Below are 27904 nucleotides of genomic sequence, written 5' to 3' on the forward strand. Positions count from 1 at the left end.
ATTTCATTATATTTTGTTTATCAATACTGACTGTTCTTTTCTTGTGTAGGCTGCTAGCGATAATCAGGGTAGTGGAGCTGAAGGGACAGATAAAGACAATGAACAAGAAGACGCACAAAATCTTGGCGATGATTAGAGGACTTTGTTGAAGAAGTTCTATTTTTTTTATTTTTCCTAATTGTAATTGTTGAATTGTAAATAATTAAACTTTTTAGTTTTAAGGTGGAATGATTAATTATTATAGATACTTGTTATATGAATTTTTTTGTGTGGTTTGTTTTTTATTTACAGGAAATATAAATTGTACAGGAAATATAAATTGTACAGTTCTCCGTAATTAATTTTTAAATAATTTTTTTTTGATTTTTTTTCATTTTTGCGACGGATTAGCGACGGATGATTCCGTCGCTATTCATATTATTCTAGCGACGGAATTAAATCCGTCGCCACGCCGTGGTCGCCGTTTAGTACCGGCGGATTGGCGACGGAATGTAGCGCTCGTTATTCCGTCGCAATTAGCGACGGACTTGACGACAGAATTATTTCGTCGCCAGTTAGCGTCGAAATATTCGCGACGTAAGCATACTGTCGCCGCGTTGTCGCTAATCCGTCGCTAACATGGTTAGCGACGGATTAGCGACGGATTAGCGACGGAAGGTGGTCGTCGCTAATCTACTGCTTTGTTGTAGTGATTTATAATGCATAGCATGAACAAACTTGAAAATTATCACAATGGTATAGTATGCAGTTTTCATAACCAACTTGATATGCAGAGATATTCCTGTAACCATTTGGATGGGATGAGATGGGATCCCTTAAATCAAGGAGAGAGAGAGAGGTGAAAGGGGCTTATCGTCAACACCATCCCTAGCAATAAGATTATAGTTCAAATGCTATTGCTTATAAGTATGAAACCATTATTTATTTTGTAAACTAGTGAGTTTGTACTTGGCTTAGTAGGTTTAGGATTCAAATTCTTTTGTTTTTAACTTTTTAAAAATATATTTCGTGTAATAAGCTCGTTCGTGCTTGGCTCGTTAAGCTCGGGCTTTTCATGAGCTTAAGCTAAGCTCAGCTCGACACAAAAAACCAGCCAAGCTGGAACACCCTATGTTCGGTTCGTTCGACCCGCCCAAGAATTTGGTCGGTGATCCCATCCGAGATGTCCTGTCTTCTCGAATCAGAAACCGATACGAATCGGGTTTTACTTTGCTATAAAATCAGCCTCGTTCGCTTCGGCTGTCTTTTTCTTTTTGGGTTACAATTTCGCGCGAAAATTAGGGCTTTTCCTCTGTTCAGAGAAGAAAGTCGGTATCCGGAGATCTAAAGGCGAAGCTATGGAGTCCAAGGAGCTCTCCACTCTCCCGGAGGAGTCGGAAGAAGAATCGCCGCCGATCCTTCCTCAATCGGCGTTCTCATCGGTCCCCAATCGCCCGCCGGTTCGGTACGCTCTCGTCTAAACTAGTTAATTTTGCGTTTGATCTTGTCGAATCTCAGAAACCAAAGAAGAAAAAAGCTCGTTCTTCATGATTTTCATTGGGAAGTGGTTATTTGGATTGGAATTGTCTTTTTTATTCATGCATAATTCGACAAGAAAGGATTGGTGAAGAAGATTCTCTGCTGATCCTTTTCGATTGACATTCTTATCGATCCCCGATTTCTCGCTGATTCAGTACGCTCTTGTCTAAACTCGTTAATTTTGTGTTTGATCTCGTGGAATCTCAGAGCCACAGAAGAAAAAAAACTTGATCTTCATGATTATCACCCGGGAATTGTTTGCCGGTTGGAATTCTCTTCGGGTTAGGAGTTAGAGTTCATTCATTTGCTTTTCTTATTCTTCTTCTGTCTTATGGGTTTCATTTTATTCATGCATAATTCGATAAGAAATATAAGGCAGAATACGCTATGGATTTGTTCATGGATTGCGAAAATCAGATATACTATTTTTAATTTCATTTTGGAAGAAAAGGAAAGGGGTTTTTTAAAGGAAAAAAAAGGGAAAGGGATTTAAGTAATCGTTGTCATCATCACTGTAATCTTCGTCTTTGACATCATCAATATCATCATATTCATTGTCTTCATTGTGATCAGAACCATCAAATTCATCCTTGCTATCATTTTCTTGGAGAAAATGGATTTTGAATGGATCATCAGCATCATGAAAAGCCACAGCTTAGATACAGAAGTGATGAAATGAAAAGTTATGCGTAACATAAGACCTAAATCACTTGCTATGACCCGATCTGAAGTCTGATTATCACGACTTTGCTCAGTGAAATGCCAAAGTAGAAAGGAAAAACTTCCTTTTTTCTTAGCCCAGTGAAGATCAAGTATCCCTGTCATTATTCTTCTTAACAGGTTGTAGCTGTCTAATCGTGTTGCTTGATGACACTTTTTCCTGCTCAATTTGACACTGTGAGCAAAACACATGTTTACCGCTTGTTTGGGCAATGAGTTCTCATTTAGTTACACCAGAAAGTAATTATGACCATAATTGTGGGAAAAAGAGCTAGAGAAAGAATGATGGGAACATCTTGGCATCGTAAGTATAGAATTGTACTTAAGCTAGTTCATTATACTAAAAACAAAATTGATTATTAAACAACCTTTTTCTTTTGAAAAATTGTATATGATATGTATTCTTCTTCACTGTGGTTACGAATGCAGGACTCCACTTCAAAAGTACTCACCTCTGGAGTGGTCAGGGTATTTTGACAAAGAGGAAGATGTTGTTATTCCAGAAACTAAGGATGTAAGTAGACAAACCGTTTTAACCACTGTATGATGTTACATCTGAACCCGATAAAAATACGTTTCTAATCCAAATTCTTTTCCCAGGTCTTTCATATATACATGGCAGGATCCAATGGACCAGTTGTTTTTTGTCTTCATGGTGGTGGTTATTCTGGGTAATCATTGTCTTGCTAGTTCCATGGCTTTCTTTTCCCTGTATCAAATATCTACTGCTCTTGTTGCCATCATGTATGTACAATAAGAAAACATTGACTTCTAAGTAATGTTATTTATCTTTATTCTTAGTGTGGAAAATGGATTTATAACTTGTAATATTTGCATAAAATAGTTTAATGAAAGGATGATATTATGCTTGAGTGTGTTTCTAGATGCTTGAGAAGCTCTAAGCATTGATTCAATAATGTGGTAGGGAGGGTTTACATGAATAACCACATATTTGATGATATCATGTCTGGGGCCAGTATTTATGATCTTCTATCTGGGATTCTGGAGCTTATATAGTACTAAAACCACCTAGACATGCGGACCTAATTCCTAGAATAACCAAGGACTTTTAAAGGTGTGAGCTGTAATGAGTCATTTTTTAAGAATTTGAATGAGGTAAAAGCTTTAATACTTTTCAAGGTGTAAAGTTAAAAAGAATAAAATTCTTCCATTACTAAAAAAGTACACCCATAACCATCACAAATAGTTACATGAAAAACAAATCTATATGAAGAGATTAAGAAAAAGATGAGCTTAAAAACATAAAATTAAATTAAAAAGTAAAGAAAAGAAAATTTAAAGGGAAAATAATTACCATTAGTTGGTTCTTTACTAATCAGTAATCCCCCTTTTGATTATTTTCCTTTGGTCTTCTTCCCCAATGAACAAAAACCATTCCTTTGGTTTCTACCTCTCAATATCTTTTGGCCAACCATTAATATATAAGTAATGACCAAAATTGTATTTCATATCATTTTTATTATTTATCTTTTAACACTATAAATAGGTTGAGATTTTTTGTTTTCTTGGCCTTTTAAATGTCAATTGAGACAAAAATGTAGCCACCAAATAAGACAACTTCCCTAAAAAGTAAGCTCAGGAGAGGCCCACACCTCCCATATGAGGCTTGAGCCTCAATTAGGGGCTTAGGCCTCTTCAACAGGCATGGTACTTGACGGGCTGTTGGGTACCTGACCTGACTCAGGTCGGTCTCAAGCCAAACTTTAAGTAGCCAGCTTGAAAAAAGTTGGGCCAAGCCCGACCCGACATGAAATTGGGTTGAGCTTGAGCAGTGGTCTACGCCCGAGTCAGGCCCTTATGGATCTAATAAGAGTATAAAAAAACATTAAAAGGTTGAAAATTTTAGATTTTTTGGGTCATCCAATGGGTTATAGACAACATAAAATCCATAACCTGACCCATTATTAAAGGCCTCCATGTGTGAAAAAAAATCAAACGGGTCCTACTTTTATAATCAATGGAGAGCTCCTCACCCCCTCCATTTCATCGATATGGGACTATTATTCTTGTGAGGATTCTTTAATGCATGTTTTATGGGAAAGACAGTCCTTTTTCTTTCTGTAGAAACCTGTGGGAGAGGCAATCCTTTTTCTTTTTGTAGAAACCTCCTCATTTAATGCTCTCTCATAAATGTCATGTACCTAACATTCTCTTGTAAGATTTTTTTTGCAAGGTGGATTAGTCCCATATTGATCAGGGAAGAGAAGTGAGTCCCCTCCAAAAACTATAAATAGGGAGGGTTTCATTCATTCTTCACATGTTTTGTGGGTCGACCTTTTTGGGTCCAACCCAACCCAATCCAGATGTTCTCGTCGGATTTCGGGAAAGCACATCAAACCTAAGACTGAATAAAGCCGGGCCCGGCCTGACCTGGTTATAATCGGGTCGGGCTTTTAGCGGCTATAAAATTTATCGGGCTTCTCGGGCTCTTATGGGTTGCAAATCGGGTCAGGCTTTCGGCAGCCATAAAATTTATTGGGTTTCTCGGGCTCTTACGGGTTGCAAATCGGGCTGGCCTGGCCTGACTCGATGTCCACCGGTCTTCCCATTAAAGAGGTCTAAGCCTCCGAGTATAAGGCTTGCTTGTTGTAGAGGCATTAAAGGTATGCATGTTTAACTCCTCTAGAAACACCCTTTAAACCACAGATTGTAACACATAAAAAATTTTCCTGTTTGCTGGTTCCTCTATATTCTACATTGATACAACCCTGCCAAAATTTGACAATGTCGAACCATTAAAACTCAGTCTGGCAAGCCCACGTGGGACTGTTTATCTTATCAAAAGCAATAGAGTATTTAACTGATGAACTAGGCAAGATAGTAATTGGTTTGTTCTTCGGATAAAATCTTGTTATGTTGAGAATTTACAGTTGATGGGACTTGGTCAAGTACTTCACTGCTAAGAAATGTGTTTTTACTCCATAGTAACAAGGTTCTTCTTTTCAGTGCCATGGAAGGTCAAGAACTGTTTCTTGCAATATTGAGCTATCCTTGAAAATTCTTTGTGTTTGATAGGAGCTTTCTTTTTTGGATATCTTGATTTTGTCTTCTGGCTGAATTTTGCTTTGTATAAATGACTACAGATTGTGCTTAAATTAGTTGCTGTGGTTTTAAGGTCTTTGGCCTTTTCCTATGATTTATGGATTTCAGTTGACATTTGCTTTTCCATTATGCAACAGTAGATACATAACTGGTGAATCATCACTGTATTCAGTTACTCAGGGAACAGTTAACACTCTGAGGCATTTGCTAGAACTTATCTTTTCTGGATCAAAGTTTTTCTGTGAAAAATGGAATTCTTCCTCCCTAGGAAAGCTTCATGGAACTGGTTCCCAGTGAAATTGGTCCTACAGAATGGTGATCAGTCATCTCTAAGTCAGAGTGTTGTGTTGGTAAAGCATATAATGGAAACCAATTTTTTATGAAAAGAAATGGGGACAATGTCCCCAAACTAGAACATGATAGTAAAGTTTATTCCAGTTTGAATTTTTGTAAACATTTCTTTCTTTTTTTAATTAAAGTGTATGGGCCAGGGATTTGCTTAATTTGGAACCACACTACTACAATTTTCTCATTCTCTTTATTCTGATGTAGTATTTGAATTTGGTGCACTAGGCTTTCCTTTGCATTATCAGCAAGTAAGATCAGAGAAGATGCTCAGATTGTAGCCATGGATCTCAGAGGACATGGAAAGTCATGCACTGACAATGATCTGGACTTATCTATAGAGGTGGCATATCTATCTGCTACTTGGCCACATAATCTTCCTATTTGTCACATGTTAGCAATAATCACCTACTCACTACTACTGATTCTTTCCAGACTCTATGCTCTGATGTAGTAGGTGTTCTGACGGTACTATATGGAGATTCGCCTCCTGCAATTGTGCTTGTTGGACACAGGTTTGTCCCCTTTATTAGCTAGTAGGCTTGCACGTTTGCTATACATCAGACCTGGAAAACAAATCTCTCATACTAATGGTTTTTTATGCCTCTTATACTCCAATTCCTTCTTTTTTTTCTTTTACTTGTAAAATGATTTATTGAATTGCCATTCCTGAAGTGAAATCCATACTGATAGGAGGAGAATAAAAATTTATTAAAAGAGAAATATGGTAATTAAAAAGATCCTAATACAGAGGAAACTGCATTAGATGATTTCAATGATAATCTAGGCAAGAAAAATTTGCTTCTATCGGCTAAAGGATATCCACGAGGAGTTTCTTATGGTACACCCCAGGTTAGCTGTTTTAATGTTATTTAAAATCAAACACATTTGTCTGTTCCACATCTATTTTTGATAATGGATAACTTTGTCAACCACCTAGCAAAGTTCAAGGAGTTATGTACTTCAGAAGGTAGGTTTGAGGAGATGGTTCTTGTAGTAGTTTGCCATAAAAATTTATCTTCTGGATTATTAGCAGACCCAAATGCTGATGTATTTAAGAACTTTGGAGGCAGTAAGTGAACAAGACATATTCTTTTGCGGTCACCATTGAATTTGAAACATAACTTTAGCACGACAAGAAGTGTTTCCATTTACTCAACAAATTCTGTAACCATGATAGTTGTATGAGAAATTCAAAAGGTACACATTTTTAACGCTCACAGAAATATCACATGAAATTCATGAAAAGTGTATTTTCAAAGTATCATGGGAGAACCCTGATTTTTTATAGCAATGTTGTATTAAAAGTTTCTTTGAAAATTGATGATATTATCCTGGAAAAACGCCATGAAGAACAATCCAGGAAATTTCCTTGCTGATGTCAATAAGGGTTTCTATGCATGTGTATATAAACACAATGAAGGACATTTTAATGCGTATTCAATGAGTATCTTGTATGGCATATGGCATGATACCTGTCTGACATATGTTGTATTGAGGGAAAATGGAGTTCTCATGTGATATGGCTAAGCGTCAAGTCCAGACATTTTCCACAATGACCTGATGAACTCTGCTCTGCAATGGATTTAAACTTTTCGTTAACTCTTTTGTGGATGAAGAGGAAGATAACAAACTTAATGCTGGTCCATGTCGAAATGTTTTTGCATTGGAATGGCTTTATTAGCTGATATGCATCTTTCTTCCTTGTAAAAGAGAGTATGAAAATTCATAATTAGTGATGATATTAATTTGCAGTATGGGAGGATCTATCGCTGTGCATTTGTCAGCAAAGAAAGTGATTTCGAACTTGGCAGGATTGGTTGTGGTTGATGTAGTAGAGGTCCGGTTCCCAGATTAGTAAGCATATCTAGTATATATGTATCAGTTAGTGACTGTGATTTCATGTTGTACAGGGAACAGCCATGGCATCTTTGATACATATGCAGAAAATTCTTTCAAGCAGGCCAAAGCATTTTCATACCATTGAAAAAGCAGTATGTGCCATTCACAATATTCCTTCAGTTGCTGTTTCTAACATTTCTTCTATAGTGAAGTGATCTTAGTTTCCTACATTTGTCTAGTTGAGAATGCTTGGTTGCATCCACCAGAAATTTCAAGTGGATGTACTTTAAGCAGATTGAATTTTAGTGGTTATTGTTTTATGCCAGTTTGATTTTTCTTCATGCTCTGTTCAAAACTGTGAAAGGCACCTGTTATACTGATTCTTGTCATAGATTGAATGGAGTGTCAAAGGAGCCTCTTTGAGGAATGCCGATTCTGCTCGTGTTTCAGTCCCATCAACTCTGACATATGATGAAACGAAGAAATGGTATCATATATATATCTTCATGCTATTTTATATTATTTTATATGTATATTTTTTGTTGGGGTCGTTATGTTGTGTTTATGGTTCATCATACCTATAGATGAGTAGTTATATAATTCTGAATTTGAAGACATGTTGCAGTTATACATATCGAACACCTCTAGAAGAAACTGAAAGATACTGGAAAGGCTGGTAAGACAATATCTATTTTTGTGTTCTTCCTTGAAATCTTTTGTGTCCACTGTGCGAATCGTGAGATGCTTTACATTGTTTCTCATTTGGATATTTTTCCAAGAGAGCTATATTGATCACAAGAGTTGAAAGACCTTATTGGCAGCCTAATTGCAGATTTTGATGAATTTTAAGCTGCGGCAAATGGTGATTGTTCATGACGGGTTGCTGGCAAAAATTAGATACTGGGATTCCTAGCAGTGCTTATTTTTCTGTGCAAAAAGAAAGGAATTTTAAAACAGGAATTATTGTGATTTCTTTGAATGCTTTATTGCTCTGCATACTATAACTAAGAGAAAAATAATATTTACTGCCTATTAGAGATCTTTTCTTTGGAAATTGTATATATATATACATGAAAAAATAAATTTAGCATTTCAGAAACTTAACTCTTAAAGTTCATGTATGTTGACAGTTTCAAAGTTTTCACATGAGAAGAGTTTCTGATTTTCCTAAGCAGTTCCAGTTTTTGTTATAACTTCAAGCTGTTGAGATTGAACATCCAAGTCCTTGGAGGGTGATGATTCTTATGTGTAGTAGGGTTTTAAACAGTACTTCTGGAACCATTGTTAGTCATATATTTGGCCCTTGTAATGCTTCTTTGCTTATTTTTAAATGTATTTACTGAATTATTGATTGAATCTATTTCTTCTGTTGTGCATTTGAATTATATTCAGGTGAACTTCTCTATAGTGCATGCATTGTATTTGGTATGTATAATGAACTATGGTACATCAAGTACTAATTGATCTATGTATGACTAGCACTCAGATTTCATGAACTTGAGATCTGTGGGCAGGGTGCCCAATGCCATGGTTTTTGCTGCTCATATGCATTTGTCAGTGTACACCCGTAATCATCGAGCTTTGGTAGTTAGATCACAAATTTTATAAAGGTGTACCATGAACTAAGAAGGTATGGCTTTGCACCTCGATGGAACTATACTGTTCAAGGCATTCACCTCTTTTGGAAAATAGCAGGTGTGTGACACTTGGTCATTGAGTCTTACGCTTCTGTGAGAGGTTTATGGCTTTGATAGTCATGGCAAGTTTCAGTTGCCTTGTTTAGTCTTGTTCTATTTTACGAGAATACTATCTAAATTTAAACCTTGATTGGGCAGTTGTGTACCCATAACATGTGTCTCTCACAAGACATCCTGATATGGAGGCATCACATACATGGAAATGTTGGTTCAACTTTTTTTTTTTAATTCTTCAGAAAGTCCGGCTATATGATTCTACCACATTAGGGTCGTTTGAGCCCTAAATCTTGTTCATCATATGAGGCTTCATTTTTTCATATCGCTAAGGTTGTTTATGGTTTCCAATATGAGAAATTTTAGATTACTGAAGGTTCTTCTCTCGGTTGAGACTAATTCTTAAATTGATAGTTATGGGATTGGTGAGCTTTTTGGCTGTTCTCTTCCTTGAATACAAATAAAATGGTTGATTCATCGTATCCTAAATATCCTAAGGCCTTAATCTTTCCTCATTTTCCTGGAGATTTCATTAATTAGAATAAAGTACTTTTGGTTCTGTAAAAGAATCACGAAAAAATATGCCTATTCTTACTGAAATTGTTTGTTGTCACTAGAAATTCTATAGAATCAATGTCTTGAAATATGCCTAGTGGGTTCTTTTTAGTAGATTTTCTCCTTGTATCATTAACGTACAACTGAGGTTCTTCTTTTCATCAGTTTTGTGGCATGGAAGTTATGAAATATTTATTTATTGCAAAAGTCTAATTGAGGCGAATGTTATATTTTTCAGGGTCATGTCTCTAGCTTTCCATCTAAGTGTTTCTCCTTCATTGGCTTTTATTATGATTGTTGGACTGTTAGTGTTAAGTGCAGGTTGGATTCACTATAGGAATTAAAAGATAGTTTATGTTGCATTTTCTTAAATTCTACATAATTTATTCGCTGATATATCATCGGTTCTGTATGTACTAGTATACTTAGCATCTGGTTCAATATGCCAGGTATGAAGGACTTTCAGATAAGTTCCTCTCTAGCCCAGTGCCAAAGCTCCTATTGCTAGCAGGAACTGACAGATTGGATAGGTTTTTAACTTCTTTCTTTTTTCTCCTCTTTCATTTATTATCATATCTTTAACTTTGGAGATAGTTTGTCACATATTGTGCTTAAAAAAAAGTATATCTTTAACATGTGAGTTCTCTACTTTCTTGCATTGAAATGTGCATGCACACATAAGTGCTGCTTTAGTCTTTTTACAATTAATTCCAACAATGTGACATTATGATTGTAATGTTATTTTACAGTTCTGATTAGTTAACTTTTTCCATTTCATAATTGCATTCCTATTATAAAACTTTAGCTACAATTAGACTGCTTTATCATGTTACTACCAAAGCAAAAATATCCAAACATGGGACAGTTTAGCAGTAATTGTTGATTGGCTGACCTACTTCCTTTATGGAACTGCGTTTGAGCTTTCAAGTGCACAGAAATTCTAGCTTTTCTATTTTTTATTTGTTTTGTTTTTGCAGTAAAAGGAAAGTGATTTACTTTGTCCAAATGAAGCATGGCTTTTTTCCTTTTCCCCCTCTAAGATGGGGATATCTTGAATGATGAGGTCATGGAACTATGTTAGAGCATCTACTTCTGGTGAGCGTCACCAATTTTTTCAGACAAGGCCTCTGGTGGAAGGTGGAAAGTTCATGGGCTAAATGCTAATAGGGGGGCATACCTTAGCCATTTCCTTGGGGAAAAAAAGAAAGAAAAAACATCAATTGGAATGTTGATAGAATAGCACTGTTGCAAATTAGGATTGGAAGGAATGCGGTTATAACTTATATTGGTTCATTTATGTTTAGAGCTGTGAGAGGAATCTTAGTGGTTTTGAACTTCCATCAGTGGTCCAACCAAAAAATTCTGCATTGTGGGAAGAGAGAGGGATAGTCTCTTTATAGGCTTTCATATTCCTTTTCCAATATTAGTTTACAGCCAATTGCATTCTTAGAAGCTGGACTATAAGAATCACGTCTAATAGAGGTTCAAGGCACTGACTTCATTATTCACAGCTTCAGCTGATGGGATGTCTTTAGCTTCATTATCCTACAACACCCATGGTTATTCAAGGCACTAGAAATTAATGCTTCATTCTGAAGACATACTTTGGATCGCTAGTGTGTCAAATTGAAGATGTTGTAGTGACTCATCCAGGAAATCGTAGACTTCAAGGGAGGTGCTTGGCTGTATTTGGATCTGCAATATCGAAAAATAATTCAATTAGGATGCCAAACATCACCTATTCTTCTCTTGGATTTCCTGATGAAAAGGGATGCTGTTCGTCTGGCAGGATTTCTTCGCATGTGCTACAAATATGTTACCAGACTTTTCACCAGATGGTTCAGCATTTTTGTTAACATCAATTATGTGCATTATTTAGTATTAAAGCTTGAGGGATTTCATTGTATATAGGATCTTTCAAATGATAGTTATGGATCTGAATCTGATGAATAGGTTTGGATCATTATCCAATCCAGATATGATCTGGATGTGGATGTAGATCTGCTGGATATGAATCAGACCAATATCCAATCAGATATATTCTGGATGTGGATATGGATCTGATGTATCGGATTAGTTCAATATCTAATTCAATAAGATTTGGATGTGGATATAGATCAAATCAATTGGATCAAGTCGTTATCTGATCTGGATACGATCCAAATCTAATCACTCGAACTAGAACATTATCCTATCCAAATATGATTCAGACATGGATTTGGATTTAATAAATTGGATCGAATTGTTATCTGATCCGGATATGGATTCAGAACAGATCAATCAGATTAAATCATTATTTGTTCCGGAAACAATTCAAATAGGTTTGGATTGATCGGATCAGATGGTTATTCAATTAAAATGAGATCAAGATATGAAATCGGATCTGATCATTAGCTGATCCAGATATGATCTGGATATAGGACATATCAGATGAATTAAATGAGATTTTTGCCTAATCCAAATATTATTTGCACCCTATTTGGATCGGTTCTAGTTATTTACAATCAGATATAATTCAGATATGGATATTAGCTTTATACCAATAGTTCTGTTGTAGATGTATTGTTGTGGATCAGTTTCGGTCCTTTACATAGTTGATACTATGTTGATTTATGTTTGCTTTCAATTGGATCCGAAAATAGATCCAATTTAGTAAAAGTATATTAAATACATTTGTTATAAAAGAATTTTGAGGAGTTTTGAACCATTAGAAAATAACGCTTTGATTATCTTTGTTCCGAGTCTAATTTTGGCTTAAATATTTATTTTAAATGAAGTTACAAATTTTTTTTGATGGATTATAATAGGATCCATTTTAATTATAGTTGGATCCAAATAAGATTTCAGGGTTCTACTTATAAAATATGATATCCAAATTAATCCAAAATTTTAAGGCATTTTTACATATTTTTTTTGTTGGTTTTATACTACATGCATGCATAAATAATACTTTATGTTGCCTAGATGAATATTCCGTTTGTATGTTTTAATCTCTAGCGAAAAATTTGTGGCATGACATGTGCTCGTGTAATGAAAATGCAACATGTATGCATGTTTTATGTGGATGCAAACTTATGGATAATAGGGCTATTCCTCATATGGATTTATGTATGAGATCTATGACTATGAGTTATAATAGGATAAATGCATGTGAATGACTTTTTCTCCTCTATTATCCTTTCTTTCTATCTCCTAACATGTACCTCCTGTAATGAAACAAGAAGTCTTCACACACCTCACTCAAGAGGCACAAATTTTACCCACAAATGGTCCAAACCACAAAAACCACTTAGGACTTACGAAGAACACAATCACAAAGTGCACGTGCACAAATCCACTATGGGACAATCCAAAAAGCACTAAGCCTTACACAAGGACAAGAGTGGATACAATATCAAAAGAGAGACACCACTTAAAAATAATGAATTTATTCATCAAGGAGCTTCAAACAAGCTTAGAATACAAGGGGCCTGAAACCCTTATTTATAGACAAGAGGAGGCCAAGAGGTAGCCTTGAAAATAGACGTTGGGAATACTCCCCTATGTGGAGGCATATACAACAATGCCTTTACATAAAGAAATAGAAAATACAAAAATTAAAAAAAAGAAGAATAAATAAAAACCTATTTTCTAACTTGTACAAAATGACCAAAATGCCCCTGGCGGGCAACTCAAATTACATTATTCATTATAGTTATATATATTTTGAATATATATAATATAACTATATATGAAGTTATACATATAACTTAAGACCTTGCTAAGGATGACAGGTCTTATGCAGTTTCTCTTTTACAATGGATTTAAGCTGTCGACTCCTTAAACAAAGCTTCATCTAAGGAAGCCCTATAAATATAGGGGCGAGCTATCCTCTCTTTAAAACAACCTTCATCTAAGGAGGCCCTAAAAATATAAGGGTGGTTAGGCGGAAGAGAGGTACATCTAGATCTATTCTGGATTGGATATTGATCTGATCAGTTTTATCATATTCAAAACGATATCCAGATCACATCTGGATTGTATCACGAACTGATTCAATCCATCAAATCTATATCTGCATCCAGATAAAATTTGGATTGTGGATATAGATCTGATCTGTACATTCAATCCAAATCTGAAAAAAACAAATCAAATGTTAAAGGAAATGCATTATCTAGGGGTTTTGAACTCTTTAACCTCTAGAAAGTGTGCTAAAAAAAGATCACCAATAGAACAAGATGGTATAACATGATGTATGTAATGTGCACAGTAGATACATTTATGCTGAGACAAGTCTGGGACCATAAAGTGAAAAGTGCAGGGTACTGTGCATGACCAGACTGCCATGGCAACTAGTACGGTTGGACAGCTGTACGAACTCACGTGAATACTAAAAAAATACAAACTTTATTAATGTGCTACAAATACCATCACTTAACATTAAATATAAAGAACAAAATCAATAGGAAAACTCCAATCTGGAGCTCTGATATCGCTCTAATGATTAGATCATTAGAAATGCATGACTTACAAGGACTGTTAAAGGATTTTTAAGAAGTATATCTATGACTTTTCGGACATTGCAGTTTGTTCATGTAATCTCGTTTTTGTAGTGTTCCATCTTACCAATTGGTTCTTGGTTTCACCAATACCCTGAACATCTTATATAACAAAAGATTGAAGTCAATGTGCTCATGATTCGAAATTGATCCTAAACCAACGTCTTTTCTTCCCAAGTTCTTGCCTCTCATGAACAGCTTTTACCTGACTGATCATATTGGTCAAAATGTGTAATGACGTGATTTCAATAACTGTGAAACGTTATCTGAAACAGTCAATTCACATGGACATAACACAGTGCATCTTGTTTACTTTGTTGCAAGTGTGGATTTTCTATTTATCAAAGCTCATGACATTTATCTTTTACTGCATGTTTTTTCTCAGTTGTTTCCCTCCCTTTTTACCTGAACTTCTACATGTTTTGGCTTTAGGACCAATAGCTGTTTTGAATTCGGAAATCAGTACTGTACTTAATAAAAGAATAGTTTAACTCTGAGCTCCCTTTACCATGGCAGAACCTTAACAATTGGTCAGATGCAAGGAAAGTTTCAAATGGTTGTTGTTCGACATACAGGACATGCGATACAGGTTTATGCTGTTAGATTCTAATAAAGGTTTCGGCAAATCTTAAGAATGATATTTCTCAGGACTAATTTAATATATCCGTATTTTTAATATTTCCAGGAGGATGTTCCTGAAGAATTTGCTTCTCTTGTACTCAACTTCATTTCTCGTAATCGGATAGGCCCTTATGGTGTTGAGGTACATTCTTTATCCTCTATCAGTTAACTCAGCATTGGCTGATCTGCTGCTGTACTTGCATTATCCAAGTCAGCAGAGTAAAATCTGTTTGATCTTTTAATTTTTCTAATATCCTCATGGATATAAAGTGTCCAATGTGTATTATATATGGCATCTCTGGTGTTCAGGTCTCTACTGGATCACATAATAAAGGTGGCCCATTATAGTGATAATTTTTTATGATGCTTAGCTTTACTTGCATAATAGTTTAGCTGATTGCTTCAATTTACTTCCTTTAAGTGGTTTACTGCTAACTTTTGCTTCCAATGTTTTATTTAATCTGATTCCTAGTGCTGGGAGGGTGTATTAGAAATGTGGTAATCTCCTGTCTTAGCATTCTTTCCACCTTTCCTGTACTTTCCTTATCCAGCTTGCGCTTCACAGCTCAATAGCAAATACAACACTGCTAAGTCCAGAACAGAGACATGTACATCTGCGACTAGCACAGAAAAGAGGCAGCCTCATGGCCAGCTGAGCTTGCTAGTTCTATCTCTACTAAATTTCTACTGAAGGAGACCCCTTTGCCATTCTGTATGAATAGGCTAACCAGTGTATTTAGAGTATGCTAAATCAGTATAGCCATTTTTCCTCTGACACAGCAGTAATTGTTTCAATCAGCATTGAAATGATGCGAAGCAGATTTGACAGGAGATTGGCGGTGAGCCTCCATTCTACCTATTCAGGTGCATTCATTTCGGGTTGGTAAATTTCATATATTTGATTAAGCTGTCACATGAATTTTAGTGCAATAGCATGACAACAAAACATTGACAAACATATGAATTAGGTAAAATTTGTGAAGGCACGGGAGGTAGATCTGTCATCTTCTTTTGTGGATTGTGCTGCAAAGAGGTGGAGTTTCTTATTCCATTGCCTAATTCAGCCTTATAGATGATGCTTTTGCACTTTTAGGGATTCCTTGTACATGCACCTTTAAACTGTTTCAGGACAATGTACATAAACAATTTGGTATATGTGTTATTATATTTGCTAGAAGCGACACTTATCTGGTATTGATATTAGTATACTAGAAACAATCTTCAAGTACTTAGGGTCATGAAACATAGCATAAAATGGGTGCACATTTATGTGTGCGTAATTCTACTGCATACCTTTGGATGTTTTGTCAAATATGAGCACAGAAGCTTAGTACAACTAATCTGAAAGGGAAATGGATGCTGAGGCAAGAGACATATCTAGCACTGTCTTTTGCATTTAATCATTGGATGATGAATGCATAGTTGTTGCGGTGTTCCTGTTATTTGATAAGAGTGTCAGATTTTGGCAGTCTCAGCCTAAATATGAAGAAGAGAGAGAGAGGGAACTCTATGGGACGTTCCTCTGTTTCTGCATATACATGAGGACGTCCCCGTGTATGTATTTATAGAGAAACTATACTAGATATTGAGTTACAATGAGCCTGTTATACAAGAGATTGTATTTGACTAAAACTGGTCCAGCACAATGACCAAAATACCCTCAGCTGGGACACCATCTAGGATCTGAGTCATAATAGGATTGTCATGTCTAAATGACCAGAACACCCCCTCACGTCTCTATCCTTAACACTCCCCCTCAAACTTGGTCATTTTTAGACCATATGGGTAAATCCGGATTTCGTACAAGTTTGTCTGTCTGCTTGCCATCCTTTGATTCAGACTGTAGTAAGAACTTCGAAAGAACAGGTAGATTCCCGTCGAGATGCCCAATCAAACCATAGCTGCTGATAAAGGGGATGATCTGTTTCTTCCAAGTAACAAAGTTGGAACAGTCTAACTTGTCAGGGACAAGTTGACTAAGGAAGGAAGAGTTGATGGTAGAGCTGGAACTTAAGGTAGCCATGACAAGGGGGATACGAGGATTTGAGAAAGATAGAAGAAAGGGAAAGCAGAAAACCAGCACCAGTCTTTTTTTTGCTAGTCGATAACAGTGACTGCAGACTAACCAGATATCTGCTGAAACAGAAATATATATACTCTTCCAAGAAATAAAGAAAGAAAGAAAGAATCAAGAAGAAATAAAAGAAAGGGAGAAAGGACTCAAGAGAGTAGGCTGTCAGCAGATTCAGATCTGGAATAAAACTGGGTTCAGATCTGAATCTTTGAAGATTCGTTCCACCTTTTTTTTTTCGGAACGACAGTTTTTTTTTTTTTTTGAGAAACAATAAAGGAACCAGGCCAGTAATAAAGGAAGAAAGGAAAGGGGCGACTCAGATCTGAAATAGAACAAATCAGATCTGAATCATTTTTTTAGAGGGCATGATTTTGCATTTGGGTATTCTGGAAATAATAAAAGGATTTTTTTTGGCTTGAACAAGAATGAAAAACAGGATTTAAGAAAGGAGGAAGACAAAAAGTAGGAGAAGAAGGTAGAACACCTTACCAGCAGCCTTTGATATGATGGGTGCTTATTCTCGCCCCTACTCTGATACCATGTCAGATTTTGACTGAGTATCAGCCTGAGAGAGAGAGAGAGAGAGAGAGAGAGAGGAGGAACTCTATGGGACATTCCTCTGTTTCTGTATATACACGAGGACGTCCCTATGTATGTATTTATAGAGAAACTTTATAAGATATTGAGTTACAACGGGACTGTTATACAAGAGATTGTATTTGACTAAAACTGGTCCAGCACAATGACCAAAATACCCTCATCCGGGATGCCATCTAAATGACCAGAATACCCTCATGTCTCCATCCTTATCAAAGAGAAGGATAAGGAGGGAGTCAGTGTATTCTGTTTCATTCTTTGTCATGTTACTCTAAAATGTTGTCTCACCTCCCCTGATCTCTCTACCTCCCCGCCACCTATGTCACATGGGTGCAGGTGCGGTGCGGGTGCGGGGATGCGGCATTTTAAAAAAACTTGGGTGCAGGGGTGCGGGAGGGCAAAAATATAAATCTCTCTCTCTCTCTCTCTCTCTATATATATATACAAATTTTTGAAGTTTTAACGGTTAACAACAGTAACACTAATGAAATAAAAATGTTTATCCTGAGTACATTTTAAGAAAAAAAAATTATATATATGCTAAAATTCATCATTATAAGACTGCATTAACCAAGCTTAATCGAGTTTCAAAGCTTCATTCGGGTTTAATAGTTTAATCGAGCACTGCTAGATGCATATATGGTTTTAATTTTTTGCTATTGAATCAAACAAATATCAGGATTTGATGAATATTTGATTACATGTAAAAGAACCAAATAAGGTACGAACACCGGTCCAAACGGGGTGAGACTCCATTTTCCCCTTGGCCAGGACATATCTGTTTGGTTTCCCATCCGATTCTTTTAGTTATTCTCTCCTAGTTACGTAACTGAGTTACTTTTGAATGGTAACCAAGCTGGTCATCCCTGAAGAAAGGCTGTATTGTCCATGATCATTACATCCTGCCCCCAAATCTGGCAGCTCATTGGGCTTTGGATATTTTGTATTAATTTTTGTAGTACGTAACCTCCAACCCAGCACATATCTCGAAAGGAAATCAAAATTTGATTTAATATTTGCAGGCAGGTACAGTGGACTGCAATCTGTACGGGCCAACATGGGCATCATTACCCTTTCGCCTTCCTTTTGTGAACCCTCTATTTTAACAAAATCATCAGTGCTCTCTTCAATTTTCAGGATACAATATGGTTGTTCTCTGAGACCATCCAGATTTTCATGAAAAGTTAAGCTCTCATCAACTACGAGAGGTGTCAGATCTTCAGTAAAAGGTGAGAATGATGAAGAAAGCCACCAGGTGCAGTATCAATGCATTGCCTGATTCACTCTTCATCAAAGTTCCGGTGAGGACCAGCATCCTGTCCAAGAGATGGAGGTATCTCCCGACCGCAATCCCCTCCGCAGAATTCAATGAGGATCATTTCCCTTCAACCACGAAGCAACTCAATAGACAAAAGAAGCTCGACGAGTCACACTCGCCGCTAGAAGGAATCGATCTCTTCACCACTGTCAATCGATTTTTGTTGAACCAAGCACTTGCGTAGGTTTAGCCTGCGCTTGACCCTGATAAACGATTCAGAGAAGAGACTCCTTGGTAGTTGGCTACAACATGTGGTTGCCGTAAAGAAAGTTGAAGAGCTGTGTCTCGAAACTCGCCATGTTGACAAACCAGCTCCTAAGTTTTCTGCCTGTCATGCCCATTTCAGCAAGTCTCTTTTTTTTTCAAGTCCAAAAGTTGGACATAAATGACCCTGTGTGCATTGACCGCACCCAGGGTCGGGTTGACCACACCAGGTGCCACACCCGGACCCGCACGCGCACCCGCACGCGCACCCACATCGTGTCGATGCTGGTGCGGCACCTGGTTGGCCGAATCCTTGTGACATAGCCCGCCGTTGTCATATGTTGAGAAGAGACTATTAGGCAAATATTTTTGTAGTTGTGAATCCAATTAAGGATATGTGGATCTCACTTCTTTTTGAGGTTCATGCAAAAAGTTCGTGTGGTAGTCATAGGATGTATGCTGGTGGAGGAAATACTATACATGCAGAAAGTTTCTTCATTTATTTTAATAGCAATCACCTGGACAAGCATAATTAAGGAAAAATAGTGATATTGTTCCAGACCGTCATGCTTTTCACCTTTTTGTTTCTGATGTATATATCTCTTTGACACTCTCGAGTGCCCCACAAAGCCTTACGGCTTAAGAACCCCGTGTATTCGAACCCTCTCTTCTCCTCTCGATGCACTTTGCTTTCAAGTATCTATAAAGAAACTTTTTGCATCCTTGCCTCTTTACTCTCTTTGTGATTGTGCATGCGCATACTCTAGCTTTCGCTCGTGCGCGTGTGCTGTACATAAAAGGCATGCTTTCGGTGTTTGCGATTATTAGAAGCTACGTCACGAGGGCCTTCGCTTCTAAGCCCGTGACAAGTTGATACCAGAGCCTTGTCGATATTGGGATTGACAACGGTGCCGAAGAAGAATGTCATAACTCCTTCCTGCAGTATGGTTCCTCCTGAAGAAGACTTCATGGTCGATGATCGGGTGTCAGCTATCTCGCATGATGTTGCCAAGCTGACTAGGACAATGACCAACATGGAGAAGTTGGTTAATGGGACTTGTGTTGCTTTTAAAGATCTCAATGCAGAGATCAAGACAACGGTAGAGGGAGTGGAAGACTGTATAAAGTCTTGCCACTAAATTTGGTTACTCAGTGGAGGACCTTGCCACCAAATTTGATGATCTGTTGGGTTGGTTCAACATCATGACTGCTGAATTAGATGTTGTCCGACGGAAGAACGATCAGTTGGAGCGGCAGTTGAGGACTGCCCCAGTTGGCGGTGCTGCGGCGTACGTGGATAGGCCACGTTACAGGCTACCTAAGCCCACAAAGTATAAGGGCATGTGGGACTCAAAGGATCTCGAGAACTTTATCTACGGGATGGATCAATTTTTGGAAGCTGCGAGAATAGAGGAAGACACAGATAGGCTGCGGACTGCAACAATGTACTTTACAGATGAAGCGACTCTTTGGTGGAGACGTTGCTTGGGTGATGTTCGACGTGGGTTGGTTGCTATAGTCTCGTGGGAGGACCTCCAAAAGGAATTGCGAAACTACTTTTTGCCTAAAAATCAAGAGAAAATGGCTTGCAAATGGTTGCTGGCATTGAAACAGACAGGGTCGGTGCATGACTATGACTATGTCAAGGCATTCTCTTCGATAATGCTGGAAGTCGAGAGAATGGATGATCAAGATCGGTTGTTCTATTTCAGTAACGGGTTGCAAGGATGGGCAAACACAAAACTCATTCGGCATGACCCTGCAACACTAGTTGAGGTGCTTGTAGTTGCAGATAAACTTGTCGAGCTTGATAGGAAAAACGTGGCATTTCAAGGTAGAAAGCAGGGAAATGACCATAACAATCGAAGGAATGATCATGCACAGAATGCTGGCTGTGGGAACCAACAGAATCATGGTCGACATGATGGCCAAAATAACAATCAAAACCAGAATAGCTTTCAGGGCGACAACTATCATCGTCGTGACTATCGTATCTGCCACGGTGATCATTGGGCGGATACATGTCTTAACAGAAATGACGATCATGGAAATGAAGACAACCGTGTGCCCCGAGCTACGAATGCTATTTAGGGTGAGGAAGATCATCAACCTGCAGAGATGCCAACAGTTGGTGCAATGTAGATGATGAATGCAATGAAGGTGACAGTTGTTGCGGAACCGATCGTATTCAAAGAACTGATGTACTTGAAACTTCTGCTCAACGGAAGACTCACCAAGGCATTGGTAGACACAGGTGCTATGCATAAATTCATCTTGCGTGAAGAGGCAGAACGGTTGGGACTGCAGTGGGAAAAGAAGGAGAGCCGCATGAAAGTGGTTAACTCGAAAGCCAGGGCCATCTACGGTGTTCGTGATGCGTCAGTGCAAATCCACAACTGGTTAGGGAGGATCATGCTATCAGTCGCGCCCATGGATGATTTCAAAGTCATCCTCGGAATGAAATTCTTGAGAATCAACAAGGCCGTGCCGATGCCTCACCTCAATGCTGTCAGCTTTGAGAGTGAGAATTAGCCCTGCATGGTTACTACGATACCGGTGAAGCCTTATGGGTGCTTGGTGTCCTCACTCCAGTTAAAGAGAGGCATGAAAAGTGGTGACGAGACTTTTCTTGTCACAATTTGTGCTATAGGCGAGGCAGAAGAAGCTGCAGATGTCCCAGAGGCCTTAGCGCTAGTATTGAAGGAGTTTGGCGATGTTATGCCCGCTGAACTGCCAAAGAAGCTACCTCCGATGCGCGAGGTAGATCATCAAATTGAACTGGTGCCGGGTGCACGACCATCCGCAATGACTCCCTATCGCATGGCAATTCCTGAGTTGCAGGAATTATTCAAGCAATTGGATGATATGCTCGAAGCGAAAATCTTCAACCATCCAAAGTTCCCTTTGGAGCGCCCATGCTGTTTCAGACAAAGCACGATGTGTCAAAGTGTCTGTGCGTCGACTATAGGGCACTGAACAAAATGACTGAAGAATAAGTATTCGCTTTCCTTGATTGCGGACTTGTTTGATCAACTTGGAAAGACGAAGGTCTTTTCTAAGTTGGACCTGAGATCTGGCTACTGGCAGGTCAGAGTTGCGGAAGGGGACGAGCAAAAAACTACCTGCGTAACGTGATATGGGGCGTTCAAATTTTTTGTTATGCCCTTCAGCTTGATGAACGTGGTGCCCACTACTTTCAAAACTCTAATGAATAAGATTTTTTTCCCGCACCTTGACAAGTTTGTCGTTGTGTAATTGGACGATATAGTTGTGTACAACGATTCTATCAAGCAACATGTTCAACACCTTCATATTGTGTTTCAGACTCTGAAGGATCACAAGCTGTATGTCAAGCGGGAAAAATGCCTATTTGGTTAGAAGGAAGTCCACTTTCTTGGCCATACTGTGAGAGGAGGCACTTTGAAAATGGACCACAAGAAGATACAAGCTATTTAAGCATGAGAGCCGCCTTCTAAGGTTCCTGAATTATGCTCTTTCTTGGGGCTTGCAAACTGCTATCGGCGCTTCATCAAAGAATATTCGCAGATTGCTACTGTGCTCACAGATCTGCTGAAGAAAGACAGACCATGGCTATGGTCTGATGCATGCCAAAAGGCTTTTGATGGGTTGAAGCGCGCCTTGACAAAGAAACCAGTGCTAAGGTTGTCTGATTGTCGGCAACCGTTTGAGGTGTAGATCAATGCGTCTGACTTTGCTATCGGAGGGGTGTTGCTCCAGGAAGGACATCCCATTGCATTTGAAAGCCGAAAGTTGAACGTCGAGCGTCGATACACTATGCATGAGCGCGAGATCTTGGCGGTTGTGCATTGTTTCCGCACATGGAGACACTATCTTTTGGGGTCGCAATTCGTTGTGTGTACTGACAACGTTGCAACAAGCTACTTTTAAACTCAGAAAAAGCTAAGTCCAAGGCAAGCACGCTGACAGGATTTTCTTGCAGAATTCGATATGGTCATCGAGTATAAGCCAGGAATGCCCAATGTTGTTGCTGACACCTTGAGTCGGAAGGCGGAACTTGTAGTTGTGCTTGCTCGGGATGGCAATGTGAGCCAACTGACGAACGATCTTCTCGAGCAGGTTTGAGAAGCTTTAAAGAGTGACCCGACGGCTCAACAACTGATCACATTGGTGAAGGAAGGAAAGACGTAGAGATTTTGGTTGGAGGAGGATTTGCTCTGCTCAGCGGGCGACCACCTATATATCCCGCGACAGGATATTCTACGGAGACGCTTGATGCACGAGTGCCATGATACTATCTGGGCAGGTCACCCAGGACAACAGAGAACATTGGCGTTGCTAGAATGTGCATTCTACTGGCTGCAGATGCGCGATGATGTGGATGCTTATGTACGGACTTACTTGATTTGCCAACAACACAAGCCCATCAATCAGAGACCTGGTAGATTGCTGGAGCCCCTACCTGTGCCAAGCCGCCCATGGGAGTGCATAACCATGGATTTCATTGTGCGCTTGCCAAAAACACAAAGTTGCAGTTCTATCTATGTGATTGTGGATATGTTTTCGAAGTATGCTATCTTCGTGCCTGCCCCTGCCCCTGCTACATGCTCAGTTGTCGATACTACGAAGTTGTTCGTGTGGAATGTAGTCAAGCATTGGGGAATTCCAGAGAGCATTGTCAGCGATTGCGATGCCCGCTTCATTGGCAAGTTTTGACGAGAAACCGTTTCACGAAGATGAATGAGACCCTCAACGAAGCATGCCTTAACGTGCTCCTATTCCGCAACGTACACCCTCAACGGTCAGCACCCCAAGCAGAGAACCAGAAGTTATCCTCGACCATTCCAACAACTACTTTGGGGAAGTCAAAAAATATTTAGTGCAGTGGAAGGGATTGCCAGAATTTGAAGCTACCTGGGAAAAGGCCAACGACATGTTTCAACAGCGACAGCTTGTAAAAGACTACCATGAACAATTGGCGTCGAGGACGGTACTAACTTAGGCGGTGGAGCGTGTTCCGGACCGCCATGCTTTTCATCTTTTGTTTCTAATGTATATACCTCTTTGACACTCTCGAGTGCCCCACAAAGCATTACGGCTTAAGAACCCCGTGTATTCGAACCCTCTCTTATCCTCTTGATGTACTTTGCTTTCAAGTATCTATAAAGAATCTTTTTGCATCCTTACCTCTTTGCTCTCTTTGTGATTGTGCATGCGCGTGTGTTGTACATTGCTTGTGCGCTAAAAAGGCTTGCTTTCGGTGTTTGCGATTACTCGAAGCTACGTCACGGGGGCCTTCGCTTCTAAGCCCGTGACAAATATGATGGCCCATGTTGAACCCAAGCATCAAGTCTCGATCATTTCGTGCTGGTAATCATACAAAATAGGGGTACTTATGGAATTAATAAATAAAGAGCTATCTATCAGGATTTTTTGCCCCAACCTACAGATGTGCGAGAAATCCTTACTGAACCTGAAATGGGTACTTCAGGTATAAGATAAGCTTTTTCTTTGAAGCTCCTTAGATAAACAACCTCAAAAGGGTGCTAAGTGGACACTGCACCGACCTACCTAAGATAGGTACATTTACCAGCCCCTCGTACCCACGTCATACCCACATTGGTACTTGTATACTTCGGGTATGGTTCAACTAAGTTTTGGACTGGACTGGACTGGACTTATTCTATCCATTTCATGATCCAATTGAAGTGTAGATAATACCCAAGGTCTAAGGTGTCCAATATTAACTATAATACTTTTTTATTAATAATTGTTAGTTAATTATATATCTTTAATATGTTTAGGCCTTTAATTCTTATTCACAGTCTACAGCTCCACGAGTAGAACATTTTGCAAATCATAGTACAGTAGTGCATTTTGCTATGTTTACATATATAGCCGTACCCATTCTTTTGGAAAATCCCATGTAGTACCCGGTACCCACACCCGTACCTATGTGACATAGGCGCCAACACTCCAACAAGATGTAGTGGATATTTAATAACTTAAAATTTTCTCGCTAATCATAATTTCCTGGTAGTTATTTTATTTTTATCCATGTTGCAAGTTTTGATCATAAAACCCCTTCATACCCGTATTGTACCCCATACCCACACCCATAGTGGAGATTTAATAACTAAATTTTCTTTTTATCTATGTTGCAAGCTTTGATCATAAAAAACCCCTTCTACCTGTATTGTACTGCATACCCACACCCGTACCTAAGCGACATAGTCACCAACACTCCAACAAGATGAAGTAGTGGGGATTTAATAACTAAAAATATTTATAACTAATCATTTTCTTGTAGTTAAATTTTATTTTATCTATGTTGCAAGCTTTAATCATAAAAACCCTGATTATGTTCCTGTTTTCTTTTTGTTGATTCATGTTTAATGTGCAATTCTTATCTGGTTTTGTTGATTTAATAAGTGCACTTATAGGTTCAGAAACCTTAAATTATTTTTATTGTCCTTTGGTAATTTATGTTATGTGGAGAACCATTGTTTCTCTTATTAAAATGTGGGCATTGGTATATATTTTGTGCTAATTGGGTGTCATAATTTCAGCACAAGGACATGTAATAATGTGGTTTCTTCCCATAATTAAAAAAGAAAAAAACGTAGTAGTGTTCATAAAAATGCATTATTTTTTTTGCTTTTGTTGGATGAGAGCGGGGAGAGGGAATAATTTGCTCCATTTTTTCTATCCTTTATCAGCCCAAGTAATACTCTGCATGATTTATAAGGAAAAAGAAGAGAGGAAGAACTGCAGCAATTGTAACAGAAGTCTAAATTTTGTTTTTTCGTCTGTGGCTGTCTGGTTTTATGCATCATGGGTTCATTTATTTTGATCTTATTCTACTTTTTACATGATATTTCTTTTTCCACTCACTAGTTTTTGAACACAAAACTCTCCATTTTTAGAAGATGGTGGAATATTTCATACTTATTTTTGCTGTGGATCATAATAGCAAGATTTTTTCTTCTATGAAGTCATTGATTTTTTTTACACGAATTAATTTTATGCTTAGATTTTATTTAACTCTTAATACAAAAAAATAGCATCGAATCTTGAGCAGTGGATCTTCGTTTGGGGTGTCTAGATCCACATGCACAATACTTGCAAAAACATCTCTCTCTCTCTCTCTCTCTCTCTCTCTCTCTCTCTCTCTCTTTCTTCCTGTGCTTATAGACAACTATCGTGTTCAAATTTATATCTATGCTTTATGCAAGGATATTTACTTCACGCTTAGTTCATTGGTGATTTGGGCTGGTTGGTCAATTGTGGTTAAACAGGCATTTTCCTGGGCAATTTAAGGACAGTTGAAGCTTTTTATCATAATTTGGTTACTGTTATGCCTATATCTTCCATGATCTTTTCTGCTCTCGAAGTCATTTGTTGCTATAAAATTTCATTGTGTTGTCGATAATTTACTGAAAGTTCTTTGAGCTTTTTGTAGATTCCAGGTCTTCGGCGACCCCTTAAATGAGCATTTTCCCCTACACGAAAGGATCCATACTCCCTGCCCAGGGTTCGAAATGTATGCGGAAAACATTGGACACCTGTTCCCTGTTTTTGTGGAAGGGACCAATCTGACGACAGTTTTCTTGTTTTTTTTATGATATCGTGCAGATTTTGGGTCAGCATCTATATAGACTTTTTGCTTAAAATACCTTAGCATAAAAGATATATATTCAGTAATAAAACTATCTTCAAATATTCACCACCAAGGTGGTATCCCATATGGTCAGTGGGGTCCTGTACCAAGCTGAAGGCCCAGGTTCGAATCCCTCTGACACATGGGGCTTAAGAGATATCTGGCAGCTTGCCTTTAAAAAAAAAATCTTCAAATATTCGTGTGTTTTACTACAGTGATTCTGCCGAGCTTTCTTGATTGAACAGTGTTTTTGCCTTGGTTCGTAGCCTGACAGTCTGCGCAGCTAGAGTGCTTCGGCAGCAACCGTTGCAACTCAAGCTGATCCGTGACCTGGCTTGGCTTGCATTCTCCGCACAGAGTGGGGTTCAGGCAAGCTCTCTCTCTCTCTCTCTCTCTCTCTACAGCCTACCAGAGGATAAAAGATCTCCGCCACCATTTCCAGCCTACCAACTTGGGCTGCCACCACGAACTAGAATGAACTTTTCATCTGCCTCTTCCCAGCACGACCATCCCCATGCTAATCTCCAATTTGATTGATCATGAATTTCAAAGTAACACTGGTTAGAACATCTCGACAGAGTTCCACAGATATAACCTGGACCTTCTGTACTGGGAATTCATACAGGGAGTTGGAACACCTATCTTGGTTTTGACCTGGTTGACAACCTAGCTAAATGTGACTCGTAACGGCATGAGAACTGTCTAAACGGTGAACACGAAGGCTCTTGATTGCTGGATGCGGCTCAAGTGGATCACTGATTATGCCAAAATTATCATTGATTTGGGATCTCCACAGTTGATAGTAAAGATCGCACCAATGTGGGTAAGTTATGATGGCATATCACCTGATGTGAGTTCATCTTGGTGAGGTTTGCCTAGCGACAAAAGCCTGGGGGAAATGGGTTGCATCATGCTTGACCCGACACGACACAATTTTTGAAAAGTGGATCCAGGTCTGATTCTAAATTTGACGTGGATCAGGATCTCACGGTGTAGCCTCAGATCAATTATGGTCTGAGTCCCCACAGTGCTGGATCCTTTAAAATGGGTGAAGCCCATAGATTTTCATGCTGTTTTAAACAAATAATGTTAAATCCGATTTTGATCTTAATCAGGCTATATTTTTTGCCCGTTCAGACCTGGTTTTGACTAAGCGGACCATGTTTGTTTTAAATCCCA

General features: G+C 38.5%; 1 protein-coding gene across 7 annotated transcripts; it reads left to right on the plus strand.

Moving 5' to 3' along the window:
- The first annotated feature begins 1248 nt into the window (after positions 1–1248).
- Positions 1249–26591, plus strand: LOC149847486 (esterase/lipase/thioesterase family protein). Of its 7 annotated transcripts, none has more exons than XR_016430622.1 (15): positions 1249–1444; positions 2668–2752; positions 2839–2909; positions 5875–5989; positions 6082–6161; positions 7402–7486; positions 7560–7640; positions 7881–7975; positions 8114–8164; positions 10184–10264; positions 14789–14861; positions 14958–15035; positions 15693–15772; positions 15862–15926; positions 26528–26591. XR_016430622.1 is itself a non-coding variant. In XM_089998440.1 (13 exons), exons 1-13 carry the CDS (start codon positions 1338–1340, stop codon positions 26555–26557), a joined length of 1032 nt encoding a protein of 343 aa, XP_089854566.1. In that variant the 5' UTR covers positions 1249–1337; the 3' UTR covers positions 26558–26591. The 7 variants fall into 7 exon arrangements, 1 of the variants encoding a protein (XP_089854566.1); XR_016430621.1 differs by having other exon boundaries at positions 15693–15757; XR_016430624.1 differs by having other exon boundaries at positions 1251–1444; positions 14789–14844; positions 14955–15035; positions 15693–15757.
- The last annotated feature ends 1313 nt before the right edge of the window (positions 26592–27904 follow it).

This window comes from Nuphar pumila, chromosome 2 (assembly GCF_984573655.1).
Source record: "Nuphar pumila chromosome 2, dmNupPumi1.hap1.1, whole genome shotgun sequence".
Taxonomy (NCBI): domain Eukaryota; kingdom Viridiplantae; phylum Streptophyta; class Magnoliopsida; order Nymphaeales; family Nymphaeaceae; genus Nuphar; species Nuphar pumila.